This window comes from Salvelinus fontinalis, chromosome 8, assembly GCF_029448725.1.
Source record: "Salvelinus fontinalis isolate EN_2023a chromosome 8, ASM2944872v1, whole genome shotgun sequence".
Lineage (NCBI taxonomy): Eukaryota > Metazoa > Chordata > Actinopteri > Salmoniformes > Salmonidae > Salvelinus > Salvelinus fontinalis.
Window position 1 is genome coordinate 37,091,920 of NC_074672.1, and position 25,684 is coordinate 37,117,603.

At 44.5% G+C, this 25,684-nt stretch overlaps 1 protein-coding gene across 3 annotated transcripts in view; it reads left to right on the plus strand.

The window, feature by feature from the left end:
* plxna3 (plexin A3) overlaps positions 1–25,684 on the plus strand; it is a 154,114-nt gene that overhangs the window by 112,021 nt on the left and 16,409 nt on the right. For 2 of the 3 annotated variants that reach the window (XM_055932389.1, XM_055932388.1), the window contains exons 11-23: positions 11,768–11,864; positions 12,748–12,938; positions 13,094–13,242; positions 13,605–13,725; positions 14,368–14,504; positions 14,730–14,900; positions 15,861–15,954; positions 16,161–16,400; positions 16,703–16,846; positions 19,115–19,349; positions 20,614–20,762; positions 22,396–22,652; positions 24,414–24,480. In XM_055932389.1, coding sequence (XP_055788364.1) covers positions 11,768–11,864; positions 12,748–12,938; positions 13,094–13,242; positions 13,605–13,725; positions 14,368–14,504; positions 14,730–14,900; positions 15,861–15,954; positions 16,161–16,400; positions 16,703–16,846; positions 19,115–19,349; positions 20,614–20,762; positions 22,396–22,652; positions 24,414–24,480 — 2,052 coding nt within the window. The remainder of the gene's footprint in view (positions 1–11,767; positions 11,865–12,747; positions 12,939–13,093; positions 13,243–13,604; positions 13,726–14,367; positions 14,505–14,729; positions 14,901–15,860; positions 15,955–16,160; positions 16,401–16,702; positions 16,847–19,114; positions 19,350–20,613; positions 20,763–22,395; positions 22,653–24,413; positions 24,481–25,684) is intronic. The other variant, XM_055932390.1, reaches the window with a different exon arrangement.

Genomic DNA, 25,684 nt, shown 5'->3' on the forward strand with positions numbered 1-25,684 from the left:
AAATCGGAGGGCCTGTTGTCCGGACCTCTGGCAGTCTCTATGGGGTTCCACAGGGTTCAATCCTCGGGCCGACTCTCTTCTCTGTATACATCAATGATGTTGCTCTTACTGCTGGTGATTCTCTGATACACCTCTACGCAGACGACACCATTCTGTATACTTCTGGCCCCTCTTTGGACACTGTGTTAACTAACCTCCAGATGAGCTTCAATGCCATACAACTCTCCTTCCGTGGCCTCCAACTGCTCTTAAACGCAAGTAAAACTAAATGCATGCTATTCAACTGATCACTGCCCGCACCTGCTCGCCCGTCCAGCATCACTACTCTGGGCGGCTCTGACTTAGAACACGTGGACAACTACAAATACCTAGGTGTCTGGTTAGACTGTAAACTCTCCTTCCAGACTCACATTAAGCATCTCCAGTCCAAAATTAAATTTAGAATCGGCTTCCTATATCACAACAAAGCATCCTTCACACATGCAGCCAAACATACCCTCGTAAAACTGACCATCCTACCAATCCTCGACTTCGGTGATGTCATCTATAAAATAGCCTCCAACACTCTACTCAACAAACTGGATGCAGTCTATCACAGTGCCATCCGTTTTGTCACCAAAGCCCCATACACTACCCACCATTGCGACCTGTACGCTCTCTTTGGTTGGCCCTCGCTTCATATTCGTCGCCAAATCCGCTGGCTACAGGTTATCTACAAGTCTATACAAGTCTTATCTCAGCTCACTGGTCACCATAGCAGCACCCACTCGTAGCACGCGCTCCAGCAGGTCACCCCCAAAGCCAATTCCTCCTTTGGTCGTCTTTCCTTCCAGTTCTCTGCTGCCAATGACTGGAACGAACTGCAAAAATCTCTGAAGCTGGAAACACTTATCTCCCTCACTAGCTTTAAGCACCAGCTGTCAGAGCAGCTCACAGATTACTGCACCTGTACATAGCCCATCTATAATTTTGCCCAAACTACCTCTTCCCCTACTGTAGTTGTGCCCCTTTGCACCCCATTATTTATATTTCTACTTTGCACATTCTTCCACTGCAAATCTACCATTCCAGTGTTTTACTTGCTATATTGTATTTACTTCGCCACCATGGCCTTTTTTTTTACCTTTACCTCCCTTATCTCACCTCACTTGCTCACATTGTATATAGATCTATTTTTCTACTGTATTATTGACTGTATGTTTTGTTTATTCCATGTGTAACACTGTGTTGTTGTATGTGTCGAATTGCTATGCTTTATCTTGGCCAGGTCGCAGTTGTAAATGGGAACTTGTTCTCAACTAGCCTACCTGGTTAAATAAAGGTGAAATAAATATAAAAACACTCCCCTGCTTCATCTCGGTCTGAAAGAAAAAAGAAACCCCACCTTGAGATTGATGTTTTATTTTACTTAGACCTTCCCCCACTGATGCCCCTCCCCAACTGACTCCCCTCCCCCATGTTGAATGGTACCTACACCCCTCCCCCCTATGTATCTCTCTATCTCTGTCTTTCTTTCTCCACCCCCCTCTCTCCTCTCTCTTTGTTTGAATGGGATGTTTAGATGAATAGATGGTGTGATTACCTGTGACACAGCGGGCCACATCATCCCCCCAGTCCCTGTCTCTCAGCCCTCAACTGATGGATCTCTCCTGAATAGTAATTTAGCCATAGTAAAGACATGCCGCAGATTAGACTCAGTCCCTGGTGTGTGTGCTGCCCCCCCCCCCCCCCCCCCCAAACACTCAAGGCAACAGCCATCAATCAATTTGCCGTCAAGACGAGTGGCGCAGCTTCATTCCCACAGTGCTGTAGCCAGGTGACTTTAAGGCCATGGGGTCCATGCTAATGCAATTGTGAGTGTACTCAGATAGGCAATGCTGAATCAATCAATTTCATCTCCTGTTTACTCTGCCCCTTGCTGAGAACGTTCAGATATCAGTCAGCACTTGTGTCCTCATGGCGCCTGTTCTGTGGTGGGGGTTAGTTAGGTTAAGCATATGTTGAACATGTTCACCAGCTGTGACAGTGTGTTTTACCAGACAGGGCAACTCTAGCCTGTTGCAGTTTGATTTGCTTTCACTTTCAGGTTTTTCTTTAATACCTGTTACTGTAGGGATTGTAATGCTTACCGGTAAACTAAGTGAGACTGGCCTCTGCTTGGTGATGAAAAATGTTCTCTGAGTGGAACTAACTCAGATTCTTCCCATGGGACCTAAACACATGGCCGCTCATATTATTCCTTCACTGCCTCATAACTGTTCTCTTATCAGGTCTCTTATCCTTGCAACGATCTCCTCTTCCAATCAGGGCCCCTCCCTGGGAGAGAGGGGGCGTTGTAGTGGACAAACAAGCCTCCCTCCCGTCTCACGTCACCTTCATTTTTCAACTGTTTCCCACTGCCTGGCCTTTCTCATCCTGAGACAGCTGCTCTGTCAGTCTCGCAGTGATATACATTTATAGACTGCTAAATACGTTTAAAAATATACCAAATATAGCAGGTTAACAAAAATTAAAATTCAATAATCGAAAAAATTGCATTTATTTTCAATGACTTGTCAATAAGCTGAAAGTGCAAGCTATTTATTTGAAAAGTTATTACATTTCAGAATTGTGTATTCAAATCACTTCCTGAATTGACTCCCTTCAATTTGAATTGAACCCAACCCTGGTACATAGAACTGCCATTAACCAAAGAAACTAGCTCTGAGGCCCGTATGTCCACGTTGCTGTGTGTTTGTCTATTTTCAGGACTGCTGTATGTGAAGTTGACCCCTGATCTGTGATGTGCAGTTCAGCATGTGAAAGATGTCCATGCCATAGATCTAGAGAAGCCCTGGGTCAGTGATGCAGACAGATAACAGCAGTTTGCCCTCAGTTTGCAGACAGACAGGCAGACCAATAGACAGTGGAGAACAACACATGGGTCTGACATCACATCCTGCACAAATACAACACAAGGTTGTGCCCTGTCTCTCTGCCCAAATACAGCCTGAAGTCAAATACATCCTCTTTCCACATTCAACTAAGCTATACCACTGGTTTACTCCTGGTGTGGTTGGACACATGTCATTTCAGTTCTAATGCAGCAGGTGCATCATGCATGACCCACATGCCACCTGCATCCATAGAGAAATACAGTACCTTTTTCTAAGGTGCGCATACATACAGATTAGACAACTCTATAGGATAATTCATGCTGATCCACATCAACCCATAAATTACGTTCCCCAACTGTACGATATGTACGGGTATCATTTCAAAAGGCATACCACGGACTGTAATCAGCTCAGACGCACGCCTGCTTGTTTCTTCCCGCTTGATTTTACTGCAGACATCAGCAATGTGCTGCCATAGCTGGAATAAATCAGTATGATACACCCCCCACACATATACACACTTGCCTTTCAAATAAATGATAAATCAGGGTCTTTGAAACTCAATAAGCATTTGCTTTGGTAGTGTAAAGGGCTTTTGTGCATTTTATGCATTTTTGTTTGACAGCATGCTTTACGTTGCAGATTAAACATGGCACACGTATAACTTTGATAGGCTGAATCTTAATACATGGGACTTTTCATCTTTTGTATCAAAAGATTAAAATAGTCCCAAATTAATCCACGGATGTAAGTGTTGCTAAGCCCTGCTGACCCCATAGCGACAGGCATTGGCAGTGTTACCCAGGAAACGTAGCGTAAAGGCCTTTTGCACAACGAGTTCTGCACTACCCTCTTGATGGAAAGTGCTCTCACAAAGAACATCATTATTTCCGAACCATGGTAGCAAAGCTTTTGAATAAAAAACACTTACATGTTATTTTTCAGGCTTTCTGAACCAGCATGCCCTCATTATTCTATTATTCTCATCAAGTGCCCAATCAGACTACCAACGTCTTTGGTGTTTCTCAGTGGAACATACTTGCCAGGTCTCGAAAGGACCTGCCCTGCTCTTGACACCAAAGGCCCCGCTAATGGAAAAGATTTACCATGAACCAACGTACATGTTAATGATACTGTAAACATGTCACCTCATTGTCAATGTAAAAAATGCTACTTTTTACATCAATTAGGGGAGGATATTATATATTTATTCATTTAACCTTCATTTAACTAGGCAAATCACTTTCTTGTGATTGTTGCATATTTTCATCCCCGTCAGTCTCTGAGGTCATAGATACTGTGCCTGTGAGGCTCTGTAGCAGGTGGGCTCTGTAGCAGGTGGGCTCTGTAGCAGGTGGGCTCTGTAGCAGGTGGGCTCTGTAGCAGGTGGGCTCTGGTGGAATAAATTGTCCTCTAAATGGTGTGATCTAGCTATCAATAGCATGAATTATGAGCCTGTTTCATCCTGTTAGTTTTGCTTTAAGCACCAGCAATGGAAAGGGAGAGAGTCGCCGCTGCATTCCCCTAATTGAGAAATCAGTGCATTAGTTATGCCTGCTCTGAACACTTTTTAGACTCCCAAAGTAATCTACAGAGAATGTTTCAGTGTCATCATGTGAAAAGTATGCTTTGGTGTTCTCGGGTTAATGCACTTACCTCAAATATGATGGCACGAATTCAACCATGGCCTCAACGTGCAATTGATATATTCTATGTTTATGGAGTGAGCTCTGAACCAGGCGTAATCCTTCATGCCTAATAAGACCATTCCAGATGACCCTATCTGTTTCTTTAATCAAGCTAGTCTGACCTTAAATCTGCCACCAGGATGTGGGAATCACAATGATGAAATTAAGTGTGGTTTGCAGAAAATATTATTTATGTTCACTAATATGGACTCGCTGTTCATTACTGTGTATGTTTAAGAAGGAAAAAGGCCCTTATTCAAAGGTAATTTTGCTGAAGTCGGTAGAATTTTGAAACTTAATTAAATTAAACAGGAAAGCCTTCATCATTAAGGGAAAATGATTTTCACTCTGTCACCAGAAGGAGCCAGCATTGACGACACAGCCAATTCTACTAGTCATAGTCTACACCAAGGTTTTTCTCAAACTCTGTCCTGGGCAAAAACCAAAACGTGCACCCGGGGTGGGGGTGGAAACCCTGAACTGCATCCTCAACTTACGGTGCAGTATTTTTTTCTCTTCATTTCAGGGCGGCAGGTAGCCTAGTGGTTAGAATGTTGGACTAGTAACCGAAAGGTTGCAAGATCGAAGGTAAAAATCTGTCGCTCTGCCCCTGAACAAGGCAGTTAACCCACTGTTCCTAGGCCTTCATTGAAAATAAGAATTTGTTCTTAACTGACTTGCCAGGTTAAATAAAGGTAAAATAAAAATGTTTGACAGATGGTTAAACTGCTGCAGAGAACTACAGCTGATCCTTGCCAGAGTGTAGTTTAATCTTTATTAGTTTATTCTGAATAAACACAAATTATTTAAGAAAAATATTCTCCAAACCCATCATCTTTGAAACATAGTAATGCCTATAATAAAATGAATTTGGTTACAATATGTGTATCTTTCATATGGGTCCCTTCAACAGACACTTCACAATTTACAGTTATATCTGAACAAATGGAAGCTATTCCTTCTGGTCACTGTCACTCTATCAATCCATTTGTTCAGCTATAACTGTTGTTTCCATTAAGAGCTAAGGATAAGTCTTAAAGGGTAGCGCTAGTTTCAAATGGGTTTTTTTCTATCCAGTGATGGGTTTGGTTTTTTTAAAGTAAGATTACCTCACTGCCTCGCCTTGCCTCGCCTGCAGCCCAGAGACATGTCTGACAGAACCAGGCCAGTTTGTCTCCACTTGCTAGTTTCAGACCCAGTGGAACCATGGCCTGAGGAAAATCAATTCACGACTGGCAGAGATAAGCTGCATTGTATGGCCCAACACAAAAGCTTCCCCCCGTTTACACACAACCACTAATCTCCTCAAAGCTGCCTGCCTTTCACTTGAAAAAGAAGAAGGCTAGAAAATACATTATGTTACCTCCAGGAATACATTGCTACTTCCAGAAGTACACTATGTTACCTCCAGAAATACATTGCTACTTCCAGAAGTACACTATGTTACCTCCAGAAATACATTGTTACTTCCAGAAGTACATTATGTTACCTCCAGAAATACATTGCTACTTCCAGAAATACTTTGTTACCTCCAGAAATACATTATACTACCTCCAGAAATATCAAATCAAATCAAGTTTATTTTATATAGCCCTTCGTACATCAGCTAATATCTCGAAGTGCTGTACAGAAACCCAGCCTAAAACCCCAAACAGCAAGCAATGCAGGTGTAGAAGCACGGTGGCTAGGAGAAACTCCCTAGAAAGGCCAAAACCTAGGATGAAACCTAGAGAGGAACCAGGCTATGAGGGGTGACCAGTCCTCTTCTGGCTGTGTTACCTCCAGAAATACATTATACTACCTCCAGAAATACATTAATACTTCCAGAAATACTTTGTTACCTCCAGAAATACATTATAATACCTCCAGAAATACATGATGTTACCTCTAGAAATACATTATACTACCTCCAGAAATACATTAATACTTCCAGAAATACTTTGTTACCTCCAGAAATACATTATAATACCTCCAGAAATACATTATACTACCTCCAGAAATACATTAATATTTCCAGAAATACTTTGTTACCTCCAAAAATACATTATACTACCTCCAGAAAAACATGATGTTACCTCCAGAAATACTGTACATTATATTACCTCCAAAAATACACTGTATGGCTCTCCTGTGGATGTCATTATCAGGGCCTTGGGAAGAGGGCATGACAACAACCTGTATACTGTTTTGTTTCTGAACCCGACAAGGATTTGAATACTGCCATTAACTCACCTACCGGATTTGGTTTACCTATTGACACCTCATTGGACTGTGAAGAACATCGCTGGCCTTCTAAAACCATTTCACAAAATGCTGTTACTAAATAAGGCATTTCCGATTAATGGCTGAAAAACAAGACCGCAAAAAGTTAACTGTAGTATATATGTTTGTTTGGTGGATGGAAGTGAGGATGGTCTCAAGTTGAGTTTTGTTTTTGTAGTGTGACACAGTGAAACGATATGATTGGGGGAAGTTAATTCAGTGGCTCTGCCCAGGAAGCTGCTGATCCATAATTTACCTCAATTATTTATTTAAACTTTATTTACCTAGGCAAGTGAGTTAAGAACAAATTCTTATTTTCAATGACGGCCTAGGAACAGTGGGATAACTGCCTTGTTCAGGGGCAAAACGACAGATTTTTTACCTTGTCAGTTCGGGGATTTGATCTTGCAAACCTTTCGGTTACTAGTCCAAAGTTCTAACCACTATGCTACCTGGACTAGTGCCCCCAGTACCAACTGGACCCTATAGAGATGTAACCTCAGTACCAACTGGACCCTATAGAGATGTAACCTCAGAACCAACGGGACCCTATAGAGATGTAACCTCAGAACCAACTGGACCCTATAGAGATGTAACCTCAGAACCAACTGGACCCTATAGAGATGTAACCCCAGTACCAACTGGACCCTATAGAGATGTAACCCCAGAACCAACTGGACCCTATAGAGATGTAACCCCAGAACCAACTGGGCCCTATAGAGATGTAACCCCAGTACCAACTGGACCCTATAGAGATGTAACCCCAGAACCAACTGGACCCTATAGAGATGTAACCCCAGTACCAACTGGACCCTATAGAGATGTAACCTCAGAATAAACTGGACCCTATAGAGATGTAACCTCAGAACCAATTGGACCCTATAGAGATGTAACCCCAGTACCAACTGGACCCTATAGAGATGTAACCTCAGAATCAACTGGACCCTATAGAGATGTAACCCCAGTACCAACTGGACCCTATAGAGATGTAACCCCAGTACCAACTCGGCCCTATAGAGATGTAACCCCAGAACCAACTGGACCCTATAGAGATGTAACCCCAGTAGCAACTGGACCCTATAGAGATGTAAGGACATTTGGACCCTGGTGTGAACAGGTTCAGTTTAGCCTATATAGATGTAATAACATTTGGAGCCTGGTGTGAACAGATTCAGTTCAGCCTTACGGCACCCACACTGGTGCATTCCCTGCTTGACTTGCTCCCAGATATTTCCCAGGACAGCTGCACAAAGATTTAAACTTTCACACTCACTAACACACACACACATGCACACACACATGCACGTGTGTGCACAGACACACACAGGCATGTGCGCACACACACACTTACGCACAACACAGCCGATGTCCCTGGACTGATGAGGAATTAGGAGGTGCTGGTTGTTTACTCAGCTCTGATATATTTAGGTGAGGTATGGATGGATAAAGGTGAGGTATGGATGGATAAAGGTGAGGTATGGCTGGATAAAGGTGAGGTATGGATGGATAAAGGTGAGGTATGGCTGGATAAAGGTGAGGTATGGATGGATAAAGGTGAGGTATGGATGGATAAGGTGAGGTATGGATGGATAAAGGTGAGGTATGGCTGGATAAAGGTGAGGTATGGCTGGATAAAGGTGAGGTATGGATGGATAAAGGTGAGGTATGGCTGGATAAAGGTGAGGTAACCTCAGAACCAACTCACCTTTATCCAGCCATACCTCACCTGTATCCAGCCATACCTCACCTTTATCCATTCATACCTCACCTTTATCCATTCATACCTCACCTTTATGGCTGGATAAAGGTGAGGTATGGATGGATAAAGGTGAGGTATGGATGGATAAAGGTGAGGTATGGCTGGATAAAGGTGAGGTATGGCTGGATAAAGGTGAGGTAACCTCAGAACCAACTCACCTTTATCCAGCCATACCTCACCTGTATCCAGCCATACCTCACCTTTATCCATTCATACCTCACCTTTATCCATTCATACCTCACCTTTATGGCTGGATAAAGGTGAGGTATGGTTGGATAAAGGTGAGGTATGGCTGGATACAGGTGAGGTATGGCTGGATAAAGGTGAGGTATGGCTGGATAAAGGTGAGGTAACCTCAGAACCAACTCACCTTTATCCAGCCATACCTCACCTGTATCCAGCCATACCTCACCTTTATCCATTCATACCTCACCTTTATCCATTCATACCTCACCTTTATGGCTGGATAAAGGTGAGGTATGGTTGGATAAAGGTGAGGTATGGATGGATAAAGGTGAGGTATGGATGGATAAAGGTGAGGTATGGATGGATAAAGGTGAGGTATGGATGGATAAAGGTGAGGTATGGGTGGATAAAGGTGAGGTATGGGTGGATAAAAGTTAGGTATTGGGCTGGGAGGTATACCGTATTTTACAATGTACTGGTATTGATGCACGGACTGGTTTGGGTTTTTACTTTACTTTCTATGACAGTATTTGAATGTTTTATTTGTTAAATGTGATATTCCATGTGTAACGTCTATTTTTATAGTTTACTTCGCTACTTGAGTCATCTCTCTCCACTTTATTTTTCCATGCCACTTTCCACACAGACCTAGCCCCGCCCCCCTGTCACTCAAAGAGCGCATTTGTTGTTGTTTGATGACGAGACACTTGCGTTCTGTCTGCATGGTCAATGCAGCACAAGCTACAATATTGATGATGACAATGCTGTTTTCACGTTGGTTCTTAATATAAATCCACTAGCGTTCTATAGTTTCTTACATCTGCAAATGGCTAGTTTGTCTTTTTTTAGCAATTTGGGCCTAAATCGTGTTAGCCACTAATGCTAATCGCTAGATAATAAATGTACTGTCAGAGCAAACGTAACTAGCTATACAGCCTGATAATACCAGTGATGGTGTAGACCTAAATCAGCTTGTTGTTTGTGCAACAGTATCTTCTAAATCAAAGAGCAATACGTGAAGCATGAATATGTTAGCTACATGAAGTAGCAAAGAGAAAACCTTCAATGTAGCCAAAGATTATAGAATCCCCTAGGAAACACTTTGGTTCCTACCCTGTCACAATAACTCCTCCCTGGCATCTCATTCGTTGTCATGTCAAACAACACTGTATTGAAAGTGTCCACTATTATATTCTAAATCTAGAAATAGAATAATCATTATATTTCCATGATTCCAACAGTTCACCCAAGGGTTTTTCTCTAAATCACAAGTCAAATCGCAGTTGCATCATTTGGTTAAAAATAAGTCCTAGATTGTTTGCCCATATCGTGTAGCCCTACGTGGCAGTTTGGAAATGATCTCAAATGAGTGCAGGAAATGCAGAAATGTATGAAAATGCTGACATTTCTTTGGGTTGAATTTGAACTGAACAATATAAAACACACAGAATGGAGAAAGACCCATTGACATCACGTAGAATGTATGTGTTGCCACCCTAGGGTTACGTACTACTCATAAAGCAAATGTACAACTTTTATTATAAAAAAATATAAAATACAGTTAAATACCTTTAAAAATTTGAAACTTACCACGATATGATATTTTGCCCAGCCCTAGTTAGGTATGGATGGATAAAGGTGAGGTTATGGATGGATAAAGGTGAGGTTATGGATGGATAAAGGTGAGGTATGGATGGATAAAGGTTAGGTATGGATGGATAAAGGTGAGGTATGGATGGATAAAGGTTAGGTATGGATGGATAAAGGTGAGGTATGGATGGATAAAGGTGAGGTATGGATGGATAAAGGTGAGGTTATGGATGGATAAAGGTGAGGTATGGATGGATAAAGGTGAGGTATGGATGGATAAAGGTGAGGTATGGATGGATAAAGGTGAGGTATGGATGGATAAAGGTGAGGTATGGATGGATAAAGGTGAGGTATGGATGGATAAAGGTGAGGTATGGATGGATAAAGGTGAGGTATGGATGGATAAAGGTTAGGTATGGATGGATAACCATTTGTCACATATGATGCTTCCATTAAGACTTAACAGTTCAACAGGAACCTTCAGGTGCGACCGTATTTCCATCTTGGGTATCAAACTGGAGCTGCTCTCTCTCTCTGAATCTACTGAGAGATGATTTAATGTGGTCTGGAATAAGTTCTCCTTTTAATGCTAAATTCAGGGCCCTCTCTTGCTGTTAGTCTGCCCTCATTCTTCCATCGCCTCCTTATGAACACTCATAAGTGTTCTGGCCGTGGATCGATGTGGCTGATCAGCGATATTCTCTCAGGGTTGCTGCTGGCTAAGTGCTCTGAGTGTTGCTGCTAATTAAAACACAGGCAGTAAAAACCACCACCCCTCCTTTACCTGACAGACACATAGTAGCCACAGCAACCCTCTCTTTCTCTCTCTTTCTTTCTCTCTCTTTCTCTCTCTCTCTCTCTCTCTCTTTCTCTCTCTCTCTCTCTCTCTCTCTCTCTCTCTCTCTCTCTCTCTCTCTCTCTCTCTCTCTCTTTTTCTCTCTCTCTTTCTCTTTCTTTCTCTCTCTCTCTCTTTCTCTCTCTCTTTCTCTCTCTCTCTCTTTCTCTCTCTCTCTCTCTCTCTCTTTCTCTCTCTTTCTCACTCTCTGCAAAAAGCCAGATGAACTCAAAGCCTGGTCTGTAAAAAAGAAAAGCCACAATGTCTCCCTGACCTCACTCACAGCTATGGAATCTAGTGGCTAGGCTGGGCTAATGGGTTGTTACACAGAGATGAAATGGTTTTCATTGTACAGTGTAGTGTATATTATAGCATTATGGTTTCCACTGCACCGTGCCAGCAGCCATGCTTAACTCAGTTTGTACTGATGAGCCAGGTCATAAACCACAGTTAGTCTTTATTAATAGGTCCCTATGAAGGCTGGTCAAACTCTGAATGATGTTGGGCTTTATGCACCTCCAGTACTGGTATGATGATTGAATCATGGTGTTATGTGTGTTTCTACCTCCAGTACTGGTATGATGGGGACGAGACGGGAGACCTGCCTGTTGACTTCTCTATCGTCTGGGATGGAGACTTCTTCATCGACAAGCCTCCCACCATGAGAGGTGTGTTGTTTTATCATATTCAGAATCATACATTCGTCATAATAGTGTTGCTGCTAAATAATGTCAATGAAAAATCCAAGACTGACACAACTGGCACACAACAGGGAAACAACAGCCCCACCAGTGTGTTACCTGAGGCTTTGGGCTGGTCACATATGTTGTCATCCCTCGCTGAGCCCTCTAGTGTTATTTGAGTGTTGAGTCCACTTCATGTACAGTGCTGGGGGCTATGGCTACCACAGTAAATCTTATTCAGTGGTATAATTCAGTCGCAAATGTGGATTAAGCCTTTGCAGTTATTTTCTTATTGTCTTCAGAACTGTAATATTTTCAAACTTTTTTGTGGGCGATAAAGTCACAGAACTAAATGTACAGCCCCATGTTTTGTATCAAGACACCTTGTATAACTGCAAGTCAGGGACAACGGGGGTTGTCAATACTTCTCTTCAAAGTGTTTTATCTCACTGGTTTGATCAGGCCACTGTGAAAGAGACGGGTAGCTCTCCACAGTCAGACTGCAGATAGCATCTCTCCGCTGGGCGATTGGCTCTGCGCGAAGATGAGCTGAGAGGAGATAGCTAGCCTTGTGGCTAGCAGCACAGTATTTTATGTTCTCCCACTGAACTGGTCAATAACTCTGTGTACCGTTTCACCTTTACATCTGAGGTGGTGCATAGGAGCAGTGTGTGAGGCTGAGCCAAGGATAGAGGGAGATTAACAGCTCAGGACCTGGGAGTGAGCCATGCAGCACAAACAGACAGCACAGTACAGAGCACCTCGCCCCCTCGCCTCTCTGTCTGACTCCATCTTTGCCCAGTGTTAACCCTCCCTGTTTGTCTGTCTGTCCCTGTGTCTGTCTGTCTGTCTGTTTGTCTGCGCTCAGCCCTGCTATATAAGTGCGAGGCCCAGAGGGACAGCTGTGGCCTATGTCTGAAGGCCAGCACAGCGTTTGAGTGTGGCTGGTGCCTGGACAACAAGAAGTGTCTCCTGAGGCAGCACTGCCAGACGCCGGAACAGAACTGGATGTACCATGGCAGGCACAACGTCCGCTGCAGCCACCCCCGCATCACCAAGGTAAGGCTGGAGCACAGAGAACTCGACTGTATATTTATACTTCTGTATGGTTGCATTTAAGTCTGTGGCCTAGAGCCGCTGAACCCAGGCACTCTGCTGTGTGTGAACACGGAGAGATTGCTTTTCCTTGATCTTGACCCTGTTTCCATGGAAAGATCCGCCCGCTGACAGGGCCCAAAGAGGGGGGCACGCGAGTGACAATCGAGGGCGAGAATCTTGGGCTGCAGGTGCGTGAGATTGCCCACGTTCAGGTGGCTGGGGTTCGCTGTAACCCTGTGCCCTCCGAGTACATCAGCGCTGAGAGGTGAGTGTGGTGACTTTGTCAATAGAATTTCACTTGAATGGTTTTCAGGTAGATGAAAGAAGCTGTACTTTATCATATGTTTCTTAACTCTACACTATTAGAAAACAGGGTTCCAAAAGGGTTCTTCGGCTGTCCCCATAGGAGAACCCTTTTTCGTTCCAGTAAGGGTTCTACATGGAACCCAAAATGGTTCTACCTGGAACCAAAAACGGTTCTTGAAAGGGTTATCCTATGGGGACAGCCGAAGAACCATTTAAGGTTCTAGATAGCACCTTTACTTCTAAGAGTGTATTTAATTTGAACGTTAAACATTATAAGCAGTGAGCCGTTGATTGACAGCTGAGTGTGTGTGTGTTCCTCAGGATTGTGTGTGACATGGCCGAAGCACTGCTGCCCCACTCTCCAGGCGGTCCGGTGGAGCTGTGTATCGGGGTGTGCAGTGCAGAGTACCGCACCCAATCCTCCCAGACTTACTCCTTCGTGGTGCGTATGACCTCACATGACCCCATCTTTTCCTAGACCGATGACCGTGCAGAAAGTCTGTCCGTTCTCTCCCCGGGAGGGATACAAGGGGGGATACAAACCAAATGTCGTGGTTCTATGTAGCCCCGGGAACTACCTAGCCTTATGCTGCAATACAGAGATGAGGAAAGTGTTGTGAGAGAAAGTGTGGCCGATGTGATATACAATAATTACCCAGCTATTCCGACAGAGCATTAAGCAGCAGTGAAACAGGAATGTGGTGTCGGTCTATTATCTCCTCAGCCTGGGCACAGAGCAGCTCACTGAAATGAATGGGCTTGACTGCTGCCCTTAAACCACCAATCAATAGTAGTCTTGCAGTTTAATTCCAGCAGAAGCCAAGATGCTCCCAGCCAAATGAATAAATGTGCACCGAGAAACTATGTAGCTAATTACAAAAAAAGGAGAGTCTTACTCATGTCACTGTGCTGCTGAATACAAAAATACATACTAAAACATGCTCAGCTGGGGTGCAGTGTGTGAGCAGCAATTACTAGAAATATAATGGGAATCGGTTTGTTGTACAGTAGCTTTTCAGAAAAAAACGGTATAATTGTTTTGTGTGCTGCTGGGTGTAAACAGTGAGTTTCCTCCCTCTCACAGACCCCCAGCTTCAACCATGTGCGCCCGGAGAAGGGCCCCGTGTCCGGGGGGACCCGGCTGACAATATCAGGCCATCATCTGGACGCTGGTAGCACCGTCACTGTGTTCATCGCCCAGGAGGAGTGTCTGTTTGTTAAGTGAGTAGTCAGTCAGCTTGACCCCCCCCTCGAAGGAATGGACTGTGGTAGTATAGTAGTGTAATCTGTTCTATCACACCCTGTCTGCACGTTACCTGTCTATTTTTAAGTTAAATTAAAACAGCATCATAACAGGGTGACAGCATGACATTTTCTTGAGTGTTGTTTCAGACAGTGAATGAACTCTGTGACACAATATGACATCTTCTGTCTAACCGGCCACAGGAGGACCAACAGGGACATTGTGTGTGTGACACCGTCGTCCCTGTCTGGCTCAGGGCCTGCGTCAATCAAATTGTTAATCGACAAAGCTGAGGTCACCAGCAGTGACACACACTACATCTACACAGAGGACCCCACCATCTCCAGCATCGAGCCTAACTGGAGTATAGTGAAGTGAGTAGTGGTGATACCAGTTGCAGCCAAGCCTCCTCCTCTCCTCTCCCATCTTCTTCTCTCCTCTCCTCCCCTCTTCTCCTCCCCTCCTCTCCACTCCCCACTCCTCCTCTCCTCTCCCATCTTCTTCTCTCCTCTCCTCCCCTCTTCTCCTCCCCTCCTCTCCACTCCCCACTCCTCCTCTCCTCCCCACTCCTCTCCTCCCCTCCTCCTCCTCCCCTCCCCACTCCTCCCCTGCTATCCACCCCCCTCTTACCCTCCCCACTCCTCCTCCCCTCTTCTCCTCCCCTCCTCTCCACTCCCCACTCCTCCTCTCCTCCCCACTCCTCTCCTCCCCTCTTCCTCCTCCCCTCCCCACTCCTCCCCTGCTATCCACCCCCCTCTTACCCTCCCCACTCCTCCTCTCCCCTCCTCACCTCTCCTCCGCCTCTCCTCCCCTCTTCACTCCACTCCTCCCCTCCACCCCTCTCCTCTCCCAGCCAACAGGCTGTAGGCTGGAACCTCTCGGCGCATGACCAGTGCCCTGGGAGATTCCTGAGGAGAAACTCAGCCCAGACATCCATTACTGGCTGTAATGCCTCAGGAACACTCTGAGATTACAACATGAGCCCCAAAGCCGCACCGAGACGCCCACACTGTCCCATTGTAGCCATTTCACCATGACACTAAAGCACAATAGACAGTATGGGGGATGATGTATCTAATGTATGTCCCATCCTAATCCATAGGACCCTTGAGGGGACTGTAGGCTCCCTCTTCTTCTGAATCTCAACAGTACTGTAAGATTAATCAAACAAACAACATCCTGTAGACAAAAACACTAAAAGTCAGTAACATAGCAGCTCTGTTACACAGAAGTTCTTATTTCATTCCTTCCTTGTTGTCTCTCTGCCCATGTCACCAGGGTGCAATAACTCTAGTCTTAACCTCTCCACCATCATGTTTCTGCTTGTGTTTCAGTGGTAGCACCTTGATCACCGTCACAGGTACCAACCTGCTCACCATCCAGGAGCCCAAAGTCCGTGCCAAGTATGCAGGAATACAGACTACTAATGTAAGTGTTCCCAATATGAACATTCCATGTTTGCACTGTACCGCTCGGACTATTACAAATGGTTAACCTGTATAATAGCAACTAGCATCAAGGACTTACGCAGTAAGCTTTTGTTACTGTACACATTGTCAGTATTGTGGTTTTACACAGAAGTTTGTCTCATACTTGTTCCTGGTTTGACCCTCCTCTTTTATCTACCTGTCCAGGTGTGCACTGTGGTGAATGACTCTGTGATGACCTGTCTGGCCCCGGGTATCATTTACACCAAGCACCAGGCCCCAGAGTCAGGCCTGCACCCCGACGAGTACGGCTTCATCCTGGATCACGTGGCTGCGCTGCTCGTCCTCAACGGAACACCTTTCACCTACTACCCCAACCCCACCTTCGAAACACTAGGGAACTCTGGGATAATGGAGGTCAAGCCCGGCTCTCCCATTATCCTCAAAGTAAGTAGATTCCTTGTTTGGTTTCATTTTCTGTTACTTTTGTCTGTTGAGAGGAAGGAGGATCAAGCTCTAGAGAAGCCAGAGAGGTCATGTGAGACAGAACCAGTACAGAGAGACAACTTCCTTTTCCTACACATCTATGTACAAAGTCCCTGAGCTGAGGATAGAATTACAAGTCAGGATTGATAATACTCTAAAGACCCATATACTTTATTGTGTGTGTGCTTTCGTCTGATAAATGTGATTATTGTCCAACAGAATGTTTCTTTTGAAAACGAACAACATGTTTCTTCTGAAAACAGGGCAAGAATTTGATTCCCCCTGCTCCGGGCAACACCCGGCTGAACTACAGCGTGATGATTGGTGAAACGCCCTGTCTGTTAACTGTCTCGGAGTCTCAGCTGCTCTGTGATTCGCCAGACCTGACCGGGGAGCAGAGAGTCGTGGTAAGACCAGATGTCCCGCCCACCGTTTACAGTAGTTTGTGTATTTTATGTCAACAATCGCTTCGTGTGAGATATCTTTCATAGCCAAACTGCTCTGGCCATAATCCAGTCTTGTTATTTCTCTAAATATATTTGACGTGTAGTTAAAACACTTTTATCTGTGCTATTTGGAAACATGCCTGACTTAGAAATTACATCTATAATCAATTCTATAATAGCTGCGTGGCAGTTTATTTTTTTTTTACTTGAATGCTAATCCACCAAATGTAAAGGTCAAAGGGTCATCATGCATTATGATTACGGCGGCCCGCTGATACAAGCAACTTCCCATGTAATCGAAGTATCTGTTGACTCCGCAGCTTTGGCGCATTATCATCAATGCCAAACAGGACTAGCTCTCTTTATTATGTACACGCCTCAGCGCACAATGATTTCAGCTGTTGCCTTGAGCAGTAGAGGTGAAAAATAATCATCTTGGATTGATGAAATGCAATCACTTTGTTTAATTTTTTTGATGGACAGACAACCGTTGGCGAGAGCAGGTGATTTAATTGGCAGAGGGCAGTCTGGTCAATCTGATTATTGCAAGTGTCATAAGTATTTATCCATGTATTCCTATACAGTGCCAGCTGTCAAGACAACCACGGCTCAGAATGATTAGAAGCAGGTAGATTTAGTCCTGGAGTGTGGCAGCTTGTTTACCTTTTGTATCAAAGGCATGGTCCTGATCTTATGGTATTGACTTGACACTAACACGCCTGGACGAGGTAACTGACTGTTGATTCAGTGAAACGCTCAGACTTTAATTTAATCCGATCAATAGAGTCAACTGTGGAGAGGGAGCATTTACAAATCAAAGCTGAGATGAAAGAGAGGGAGAGAGAGAGAGAGATAGAGGTGATGGGTGAGGTGGAGTGATCTCCCTCCCAGGGGCAGGGAGAGATGGAGACACACAGCACAGTGAGAAGGCTGAGCCAGCTGTGTTAATGACCTGACACATAGCACAGTGATGGACAGACACACAGACAGCAGAGTGGCATTCTCCCTGTTCCCTTCCATCCAAACCACTCAATAATTAAAGCACACAGCCAGGAGGGGAATGGGGCGGTAAAGGTGAAACTCGTTAGCCAAACCCGTTGGAAGTCACCTGTGATTGGCCTGAAGTTTAGAAAGGAGATGTTAGAACCAGGGTCAAAACTAAAAACGTTCGGACATGTACTGTAACTCTGAGTCTGAGCTACATACAGTGTGCCTTCAGAAAGCATTCACACCACTTGACTTTTTCCACATTGCGAGGTTTTACATTTTGAATTCAGGCTGTAACACTGCAGAATGTGGAATAAGTCAAGGGGTATGAATACTTTCAGAAGGCTCTGTGGTAATGAATTACAGGGCCCAATTTTTCCATCTCAGTAGCTAGGTTCAATTGGCGACAGATTGTCATGTTAATATAAAAACATCTGCATAATAACACTATGATGGCTTCATCAAATTGACTGCAGTGCACATAAAAATTCCTATGTACTGAAGAGAAAAGAAATACACGTTAAATGGATTTCCATCGCATTTTCGACTACTGATGGTTTTCTCACCCCAAAAATGTGTTCTATAGTGAGTGTGCCTACTCTGGTATTGGCAGGTGTGCTCAAGCCAACAGTACGCAGGGTGCAGATTGAGCGCTGTTGGCGAGAGCGCACGTATAGCCTACATGATGAGATTATGGATAAAAGAGCGAGATCATTTGTATTTGTCAAACGGCAGACGAGCACGGATGATCATGTCACCAGAATAAGACCCTCAATATTTATTGGGAAGGAGCGTCAAGCTCATCACCGTGTACTTTCACCTCCCTGTGAAGCTCATCACCTCGTACTTTCACCTCCCTGTGAAGCTCATCACCGTGTACTTTCACCACCCTGTGAAGCTCATCACCGTGTACTTTCACCACCCTGTGAAGTTCATCGTAACTTATTTCATCTGTAGCCTAATAAACGGCATGCGTAGTGGGAGGAACACACAACAAGTTTACTTTGATATGATGGATATTATATCAATATTTGCACAGAAAAACGTTTCCACTGACATTTTTCACATAATTAATTTTACAGACACAAAAAGATCCCACCTTTTCTAGCGTATTTTGTTTTGTCGACATTTGGAAAGTTTACTGAAAAATGTTCTGTTTCCATCAGGTCTGTCATGATTTTTTTTATCCGACACTTTACTGCACTTTACTCGCATAACAGGTTGGATGTGTTTCTCCTCCAGATCGTGGTGGGTGGTTTGGAGTACTCCCCAGGAACACTACACATCTACTCCGACAGCACCCTTACCTTACCGGCCATCATCGGGATCGGAGCGGGAGGAGGGGTGCTTCTCATCGCCATCATCGCCGTGCTCATCGCCTACAAGAGGAAGACCCGGGATGCTGACCGCACCCTGAAACGCTTGCAGCTGCAGATGGACAACCTGGAGTCCAGAGTGGCCCTGGAGTGTAAAGAAGGTAGGAGCACCGGTCACTATGACCTTCTCCTATTGCTCTCCTCTCCTATCCTGTCCATATCCTATCCTATTTCTCTCCTATCAATCATATTTCTCTCCTATCATATCCTATTTCTCTCATATCATATCCTATCATATCCTATTTCCCTCCTATTATATCCCATTTCTCTCCTATCATATCCTAATCCCATCCTATCATAACCTATTTGCCAGGCCATCATTGTAAATAAGAATTTTGACTTAATAAAAAAGAAAGGTAAAATATCCTTTTCACCGTGGCCATTTAAAAACAGTTCTATGTTCATCTGAATGCTCTTTGCTCATACGTTTCCGTCACTGAAATGACACCAGCACTGCTCATGGCTTTTTCCTCAAGCAAAGATTGCTTCATGGAAGTGAGCTGAAACATTGACTGGCAGGGTATTTTGATATGCTCTTATCAGAGAGCTGCGTGTGCTTTTGAAGATTAGTGTGTTATCAGCGTTGGCCTGCTCTGAACAGTTGTTGCTATCGTGTTGCTCTTATAGTAGGTACAGTACAAGTCAATCACTCTACATTCTTTACAATATATTTTCTGAGATGCTTCGCTGACTCAGTAGAAGGTAACCAGGCAACCACAGAACTGACTGTGTACAGCAAGAGTGGGCAACTCCAGTCCTCGAGGGCCTGATTGGTGTCACACTTCTTCTCCATCCCTAACAAACACAGCTGATTAATCAAATTGCATTTTAAACTGAAGATCATGATTAGGTGATTATTGGAGTCAGGTGTGTTAGCTGGGGCTGGGGCACAATGGTGACACCAATCAGGCCCTCGAGGACTGTAATTACCCACCCCTGGGGTACAGTATGAGGATGACCAAAATATGCTGTCCATTAATCGGTAGAGGGCAGTCAAGTCTTATAAGCATTTATCCATGTATTCCTATACTGTGCCAGCTGTTAAGACAATCGCGGCTCAAAATGATTAGAAGTGGGCAGATTTAGTCCGGAGTGTGGCAGTTCATGGTATCGACTTGACACTAACACGCCTGGACGAGGTAACTGACTGTTGATTCAGTGAAACGATCAGACTTAATTTAATCCGATTAATAGAGTGGGGCAGTTGTGGTCATTTTTTCGAACCACATCCTGTCAGGTGCTCCCCCCTGCTCCCCCCACACAAAATGGCCTTTCTGTGTTCTTCCTGACCATGCGCTTCTCCTGTGTTTCTCTGGGATTATATTAAAATGGCAAATTTTGTATCTTATGCTTCTGTCAACATAGCATTCGCTGAGCTACAGACAGACATCCAGGAGCTGACCAATGACATGGACGGAGTGAAGATCCCCTTCCTGGAGTACCGCACCTACACCATGAGAGTCATGTTCCCCGGCATCGAGGAGCACCCCGTCCTCAAGGAGCTGGATGTAAGTGTAAGAGAACTAAACTAGAACTTGTTCACTTCACTGCCTTCTGCTGCTGTCTTCACTTGTGTTGTACTGTAACTCAGTAAATGATGCTTTCCTGGGGTTCACTTGTGTTGTCTTGGTAACTCAGTAAAGTATGCTTTCCTGAGGTTCACTTGTGTTGCCTTGGTAACTCAGTAGAGTATGCATTCCTGAGGTTCACTTGTGTTGTCTTGGTAACTCAGTAGAGTATGCATTCCTGAGGTTCACTTGTGTTGTACTGTAACTCAGTAAATTATGCTTTCCTGAGGTTCACTTGTGTTGTCTTGGTAACTCAGTAAAGTATGCATTCCTGAGGTTCACTTGTGTTGTCTTGGTAACTCAGTAGAGTATGCTTTCCTGAGGTTCACTTGTGTTGTCTTGGTAACTCAGTAAAGTATGCTTTCCTGAGGTTCACTTGTGTTGTCTTGGTAACTCAGTAGAGTATGCATTCCTGAGGTTCACTTGTGTTGTACTGTAACTCAGTAAATGATGCTTTCCTGAGGTTCACTTGTGTTGTCTTGGTAACTCAGTAGAGTATGCTTTCCTGAGGTTCACTTGTGTTGTCTTGGTAACTCAGTAGAGTATGCTTTCCTGAGGTTCACTTGTGTTCTCTTGGTAACTCAGTAAAGTATGCTTTCCTGAGGTTCACTTGTGTTGTACTGTAACTCGCTGCCAAAAAAAGAAGGGAATAAAACTAAAGCGATAGATTTTTTTTTTTTTTTTTTTTACTAAAGTCAGTAGCCAGCAGCTCTCTTAGTGCCGAGCTTCAGAGAAACCTCTTTTCTTTTTTTAACAACCTTATTTCTTTTTCATTTCAACCTGAGGCTGAGTCAACCCAGGAGCTCCACCCGCCCTCCATAGACTACTTGTCTAGAGACTGCCGCAGAAATGTTTTGAAAATAGTCAGCATAGAGAAATATTTGAAGTCACTAGAGCCACGTTTAAGGTGCTCCGTGTAATCCTCAAACTAATAACAAACCATTTTCTTTCCGCCTTTTTCTCTTTACACATTCCTCCCCTCTCCTCTCTCCCCTCCCCTATTCTCTCTCCCCTCCTCTCTCCTCTCTCCCTTCCCCTATTCTCTCTCCCCTCCTCTCTCCTCTCTCCCCTCCCCTATTCTCTCTCCCCTCCTCTCTCCTCTCTCCCCTCCCCTATCCTCTCTCCCCTCCTCTCTCCTCTCTCCCCTCCCTTATTCTCTCTCCCCTCCTCTCTCCCCTCCCCTATTCTCTCTCCTCTCTCCCCTCCCCTATTCTCTCTCCTCTCTCCCCTCCCCTATTCTCTCTCCCCTCCTCTCTCCTCTCTCCCCTCCCCTATTCTCTCTCCCCTCCTCTCTCCCCTCCCCTATTCTCTCTCCATCTCCTCTCTCCTTTCCCCTATTCTCTCTCCCCTCTCCCCTCCCCTATTCTCTCCCCTCTCCCCCTTTTTCTCTTTATACTTTCCTTCCCTCTCTCCTCTCTCGTCTCCCCCCTCTCCTGTCCCCTCTCTTCTCTCCCCTCTCCTCTCATCTCCCCTATCCAACTCCCTGTTCCTCTCCCCACTTAATAACCCTTTGGACCTCCTTTTGTGTATTCCCTTCTCTGTGTCCCCCATCCCCCTCCTCCTGTGTCCTGTCCCTCAGTCCCCGGCCAATGTGGAGAAAGCCCTGCGTCTGTTCAGCCAGCTGCTGCACAGTAAGATGTTTCTGCTGACCTTCATCCATACCCTGGAGGCCCAGAGGTCCTTCTCCATGCGGGACCGAGGAAATGTGGCCTCTCTGCTCATGGCCGCTCTGCAGGGCCGCATGGAGTACGCCACCATGGTACTTAAACAGTTGCTGGCTGACCTCATAGAGAAGAACCTGGAGAACCGCAACCATCCTAAACTGCTGCTCCGACGGTGAGGATACTTTAAAGATATATACACTACCGGTCAAAAGTTTTAGAACACCCGCTCATTCAAGGGTTTTTCTGTATTTTTACTATTTTCTACATTGTAGAATAATAGTGAAGACATCAGAACTATGAAATAACACATATGGAATCATGTAGTAACCAAAAAAGTGTTAAACAAATCAAAATATATTTTATATTTAAGATTCTTCAAAAAGCCACCTTTTGCCTTGATGACAGTTTTGCACACTCTTGGCTTTCTCTAAACCAGCATCATGAGGTAGTCACCTGGAATGCATTTCAATTAACAGGTGTGCCTTCTTAAAAGTTTATTTGTGGAATTTCTTTCCTTCTTAATGCATTTGAGCCAATCAGTTGTGTTGTGTCAAGGTAGGGGGGTATGCAGAAGATAGCCCTATTTGGTAAAAGGCCAAGTCCATATTATGACAAGAACAGCTCAAATAAGCAAAGAGAAACAACAGTCCATCATTACTTTGAGACATGAAGGTCAGTCAATACGGAACATTTCAAGAACTTTGAAAGCTTTTCAAGTGCAGCGGTATATTAAACCCATGCTGCAGCGGTATATTAAACCCGTGCTGCAGCGGTATATTAAACCCGTGCTGCAGCGGTATATTAAACCCGTGCTGCAGCGGTATATTAAACCCGTGCTGCAGCGGTATATTAAACCCGTGCTGCAGCGGTATATTAAACCCGTGCTGCAGCGGTATATTAAACCCGTGCTGCAGCGGTATATTAAACCCGTGCTGCAGCGGTATATTAAACCCGTGCTGCAGCGGTATATTAAACCCGTGCTGCAGCGGTATATTAAACCCGTGCTGCAGCGGTATATTAAACCCGTGCTGCAGCGGTATATTATGTGATCTGGAGGCAGTGGTTTAAATCACTCCACCACCCTAGGCAGCGGTATAGATCACTACACCATCCTAGGCAGCGGTATAGATCACTACACCATCCTAGGCAGCGGTATAGATCACTACACCACCCTAGGCAGCGGTATAGATCACTACACCATCCTAGGCAGCGGTATAGATCACTCCACCACCCTAGGCAGCGGTATAGATCACTTCACCACCCTAGGCAGCGGTATAGATCACTACACCATCCTAGGCAGCGGTATAGATCACTACACCATCCTAGGCAGCGGTATAGATCACTACACCATCCTAGGCAGCGGTATAGATCACTACACCACCCTAGACAGCGGTATAGATCACTACACCATCCTAGGCAGCGGTATAGATCACTACACCATCCTAGGCAGCGGTATAGATCACTACACCATCCTAGGCAGCGGTATAGATCACTACACCATCCTAGGCAGCGGTATAGATCACTACACCACCCTAGGCAGCGGTTTAGATCACTACACCACCCTAGGCAGCGGTTTAGATCACTCCACCACCCTAGGCAGCGGTATAGATCACTACACCATCCTAGGCAGCGGTATAGATCACTACACCACCCTAGGCAGCGGTTTAGATCACTACACCACCCAATGCAGCAGTTTAGATCACTACACCACCCTAGGCAGCGGTATAGATCACTACACCACCCTAGGCAGCGGTTTAGATCACTACACCACCCTAGGCAGCGGTATAGATCACTACACCACCCTAGGCCACACAGTGAGGCTACTTACTTGTAGAGACACATGCTGAGGGCTCTCCTCTCACTCCCTCACTAGCACTTTGCTCTACTCATACACATGTTGTTGAATCTGACCGGTGTCTCATCTCTCCTGAAGGACGGAGTCGGTGGCTGAGAAGATGCTCACCAACTGGTTTACGTTCCTGCTGCATCGCTTCCTCAAGGTAAGGCAGTTTTAATGGTGCTCAGATAGTTTTCTAACATAGGGTTAATTGAGGTTCAGAGCAGAGAGATTCGGATACTTAGCAGAAGATTGATGCTTGTGATTTGTTCACAAAAGGCCTGTTGTTTGGCTGAAACACCAGTAGCCCATAGCAACAGTGTGTAGTGTATTCTGTACCCGTTCTAATTTTGTTACCAGAAATTCTGTGAAATGATCGTTAATTGCTATTATTAGTGTAATGTGCGAGTTGTAATTATATTTCTGAGGTGGGGTTATTTGGCTAATTATGGTCCTGGTACTGTTTATTCTCACCCTGTGTGACCGCAGCACACAGCACGGCCACAGTGTGAACCGTATCGGAGAATCACTCTGGGGGCAGTTGTGGTAATTTTGTCTAACCACATCCTGTCAGGTGCTCCCCACCACCCAAAATGCCCTTTCTGTGTTCTTCCTGACCATAAGCTTCTCCTGTGTTACTCTGGGATTGGATTAAAATGGCCATTCACGTTAAGGACAAGAACATCAGGCCCATTGTGAGTTCAGGCCTGAAATGCCTCTTGGAATGTAGCTCTGGATGGCCACCAATTATATTTAAGTTACATCAGTGCAGATGTTAAAGTGTTCTGGCCATCTTCCCAGCCTCCCCAAGTAATTACCCTGAAATGTTTCCACAAGCCCTACTTAAACCTCTATTCTGGATTGGCTTCCACATATTTATATTCAGCTTGCATAGCAATATTCATCTTTCATAGCCAGGTTTGTCACTAAATTAACCGAAATATATATTTTAATGTGGGTTTTCATTACCTGAGGGTAGATATTATTGGTGAAGATAATGGTTGTAGAGTTTCTTATTAAATAACAAATGTAATGCCTTGTTAAGATTTATGACGTTCTCAAAACCGAAGAAAATATCAAGTTAGCATGTTCAACATAAATCCCTTAAGCGAACAACAAATTATTGAGGATTTCATCTCATTGGACATGGTCTGGAAAAATATAGAATCTACTTGTTCGTTACTCTCGTTTGACTGGTTTTGAACTGAGACAACATTCTGGAGAGTAACTTGTTACCTGTAGTTATGATGTTAAGTGTGATGTCACCTCGACTGTACAGATTATTAAAACCACAGAAGAACATGAAATGCAGAAGAGCATGGACATCCTAGCATGAACAATCAGTATTACTGAATCCTGCTTAAACT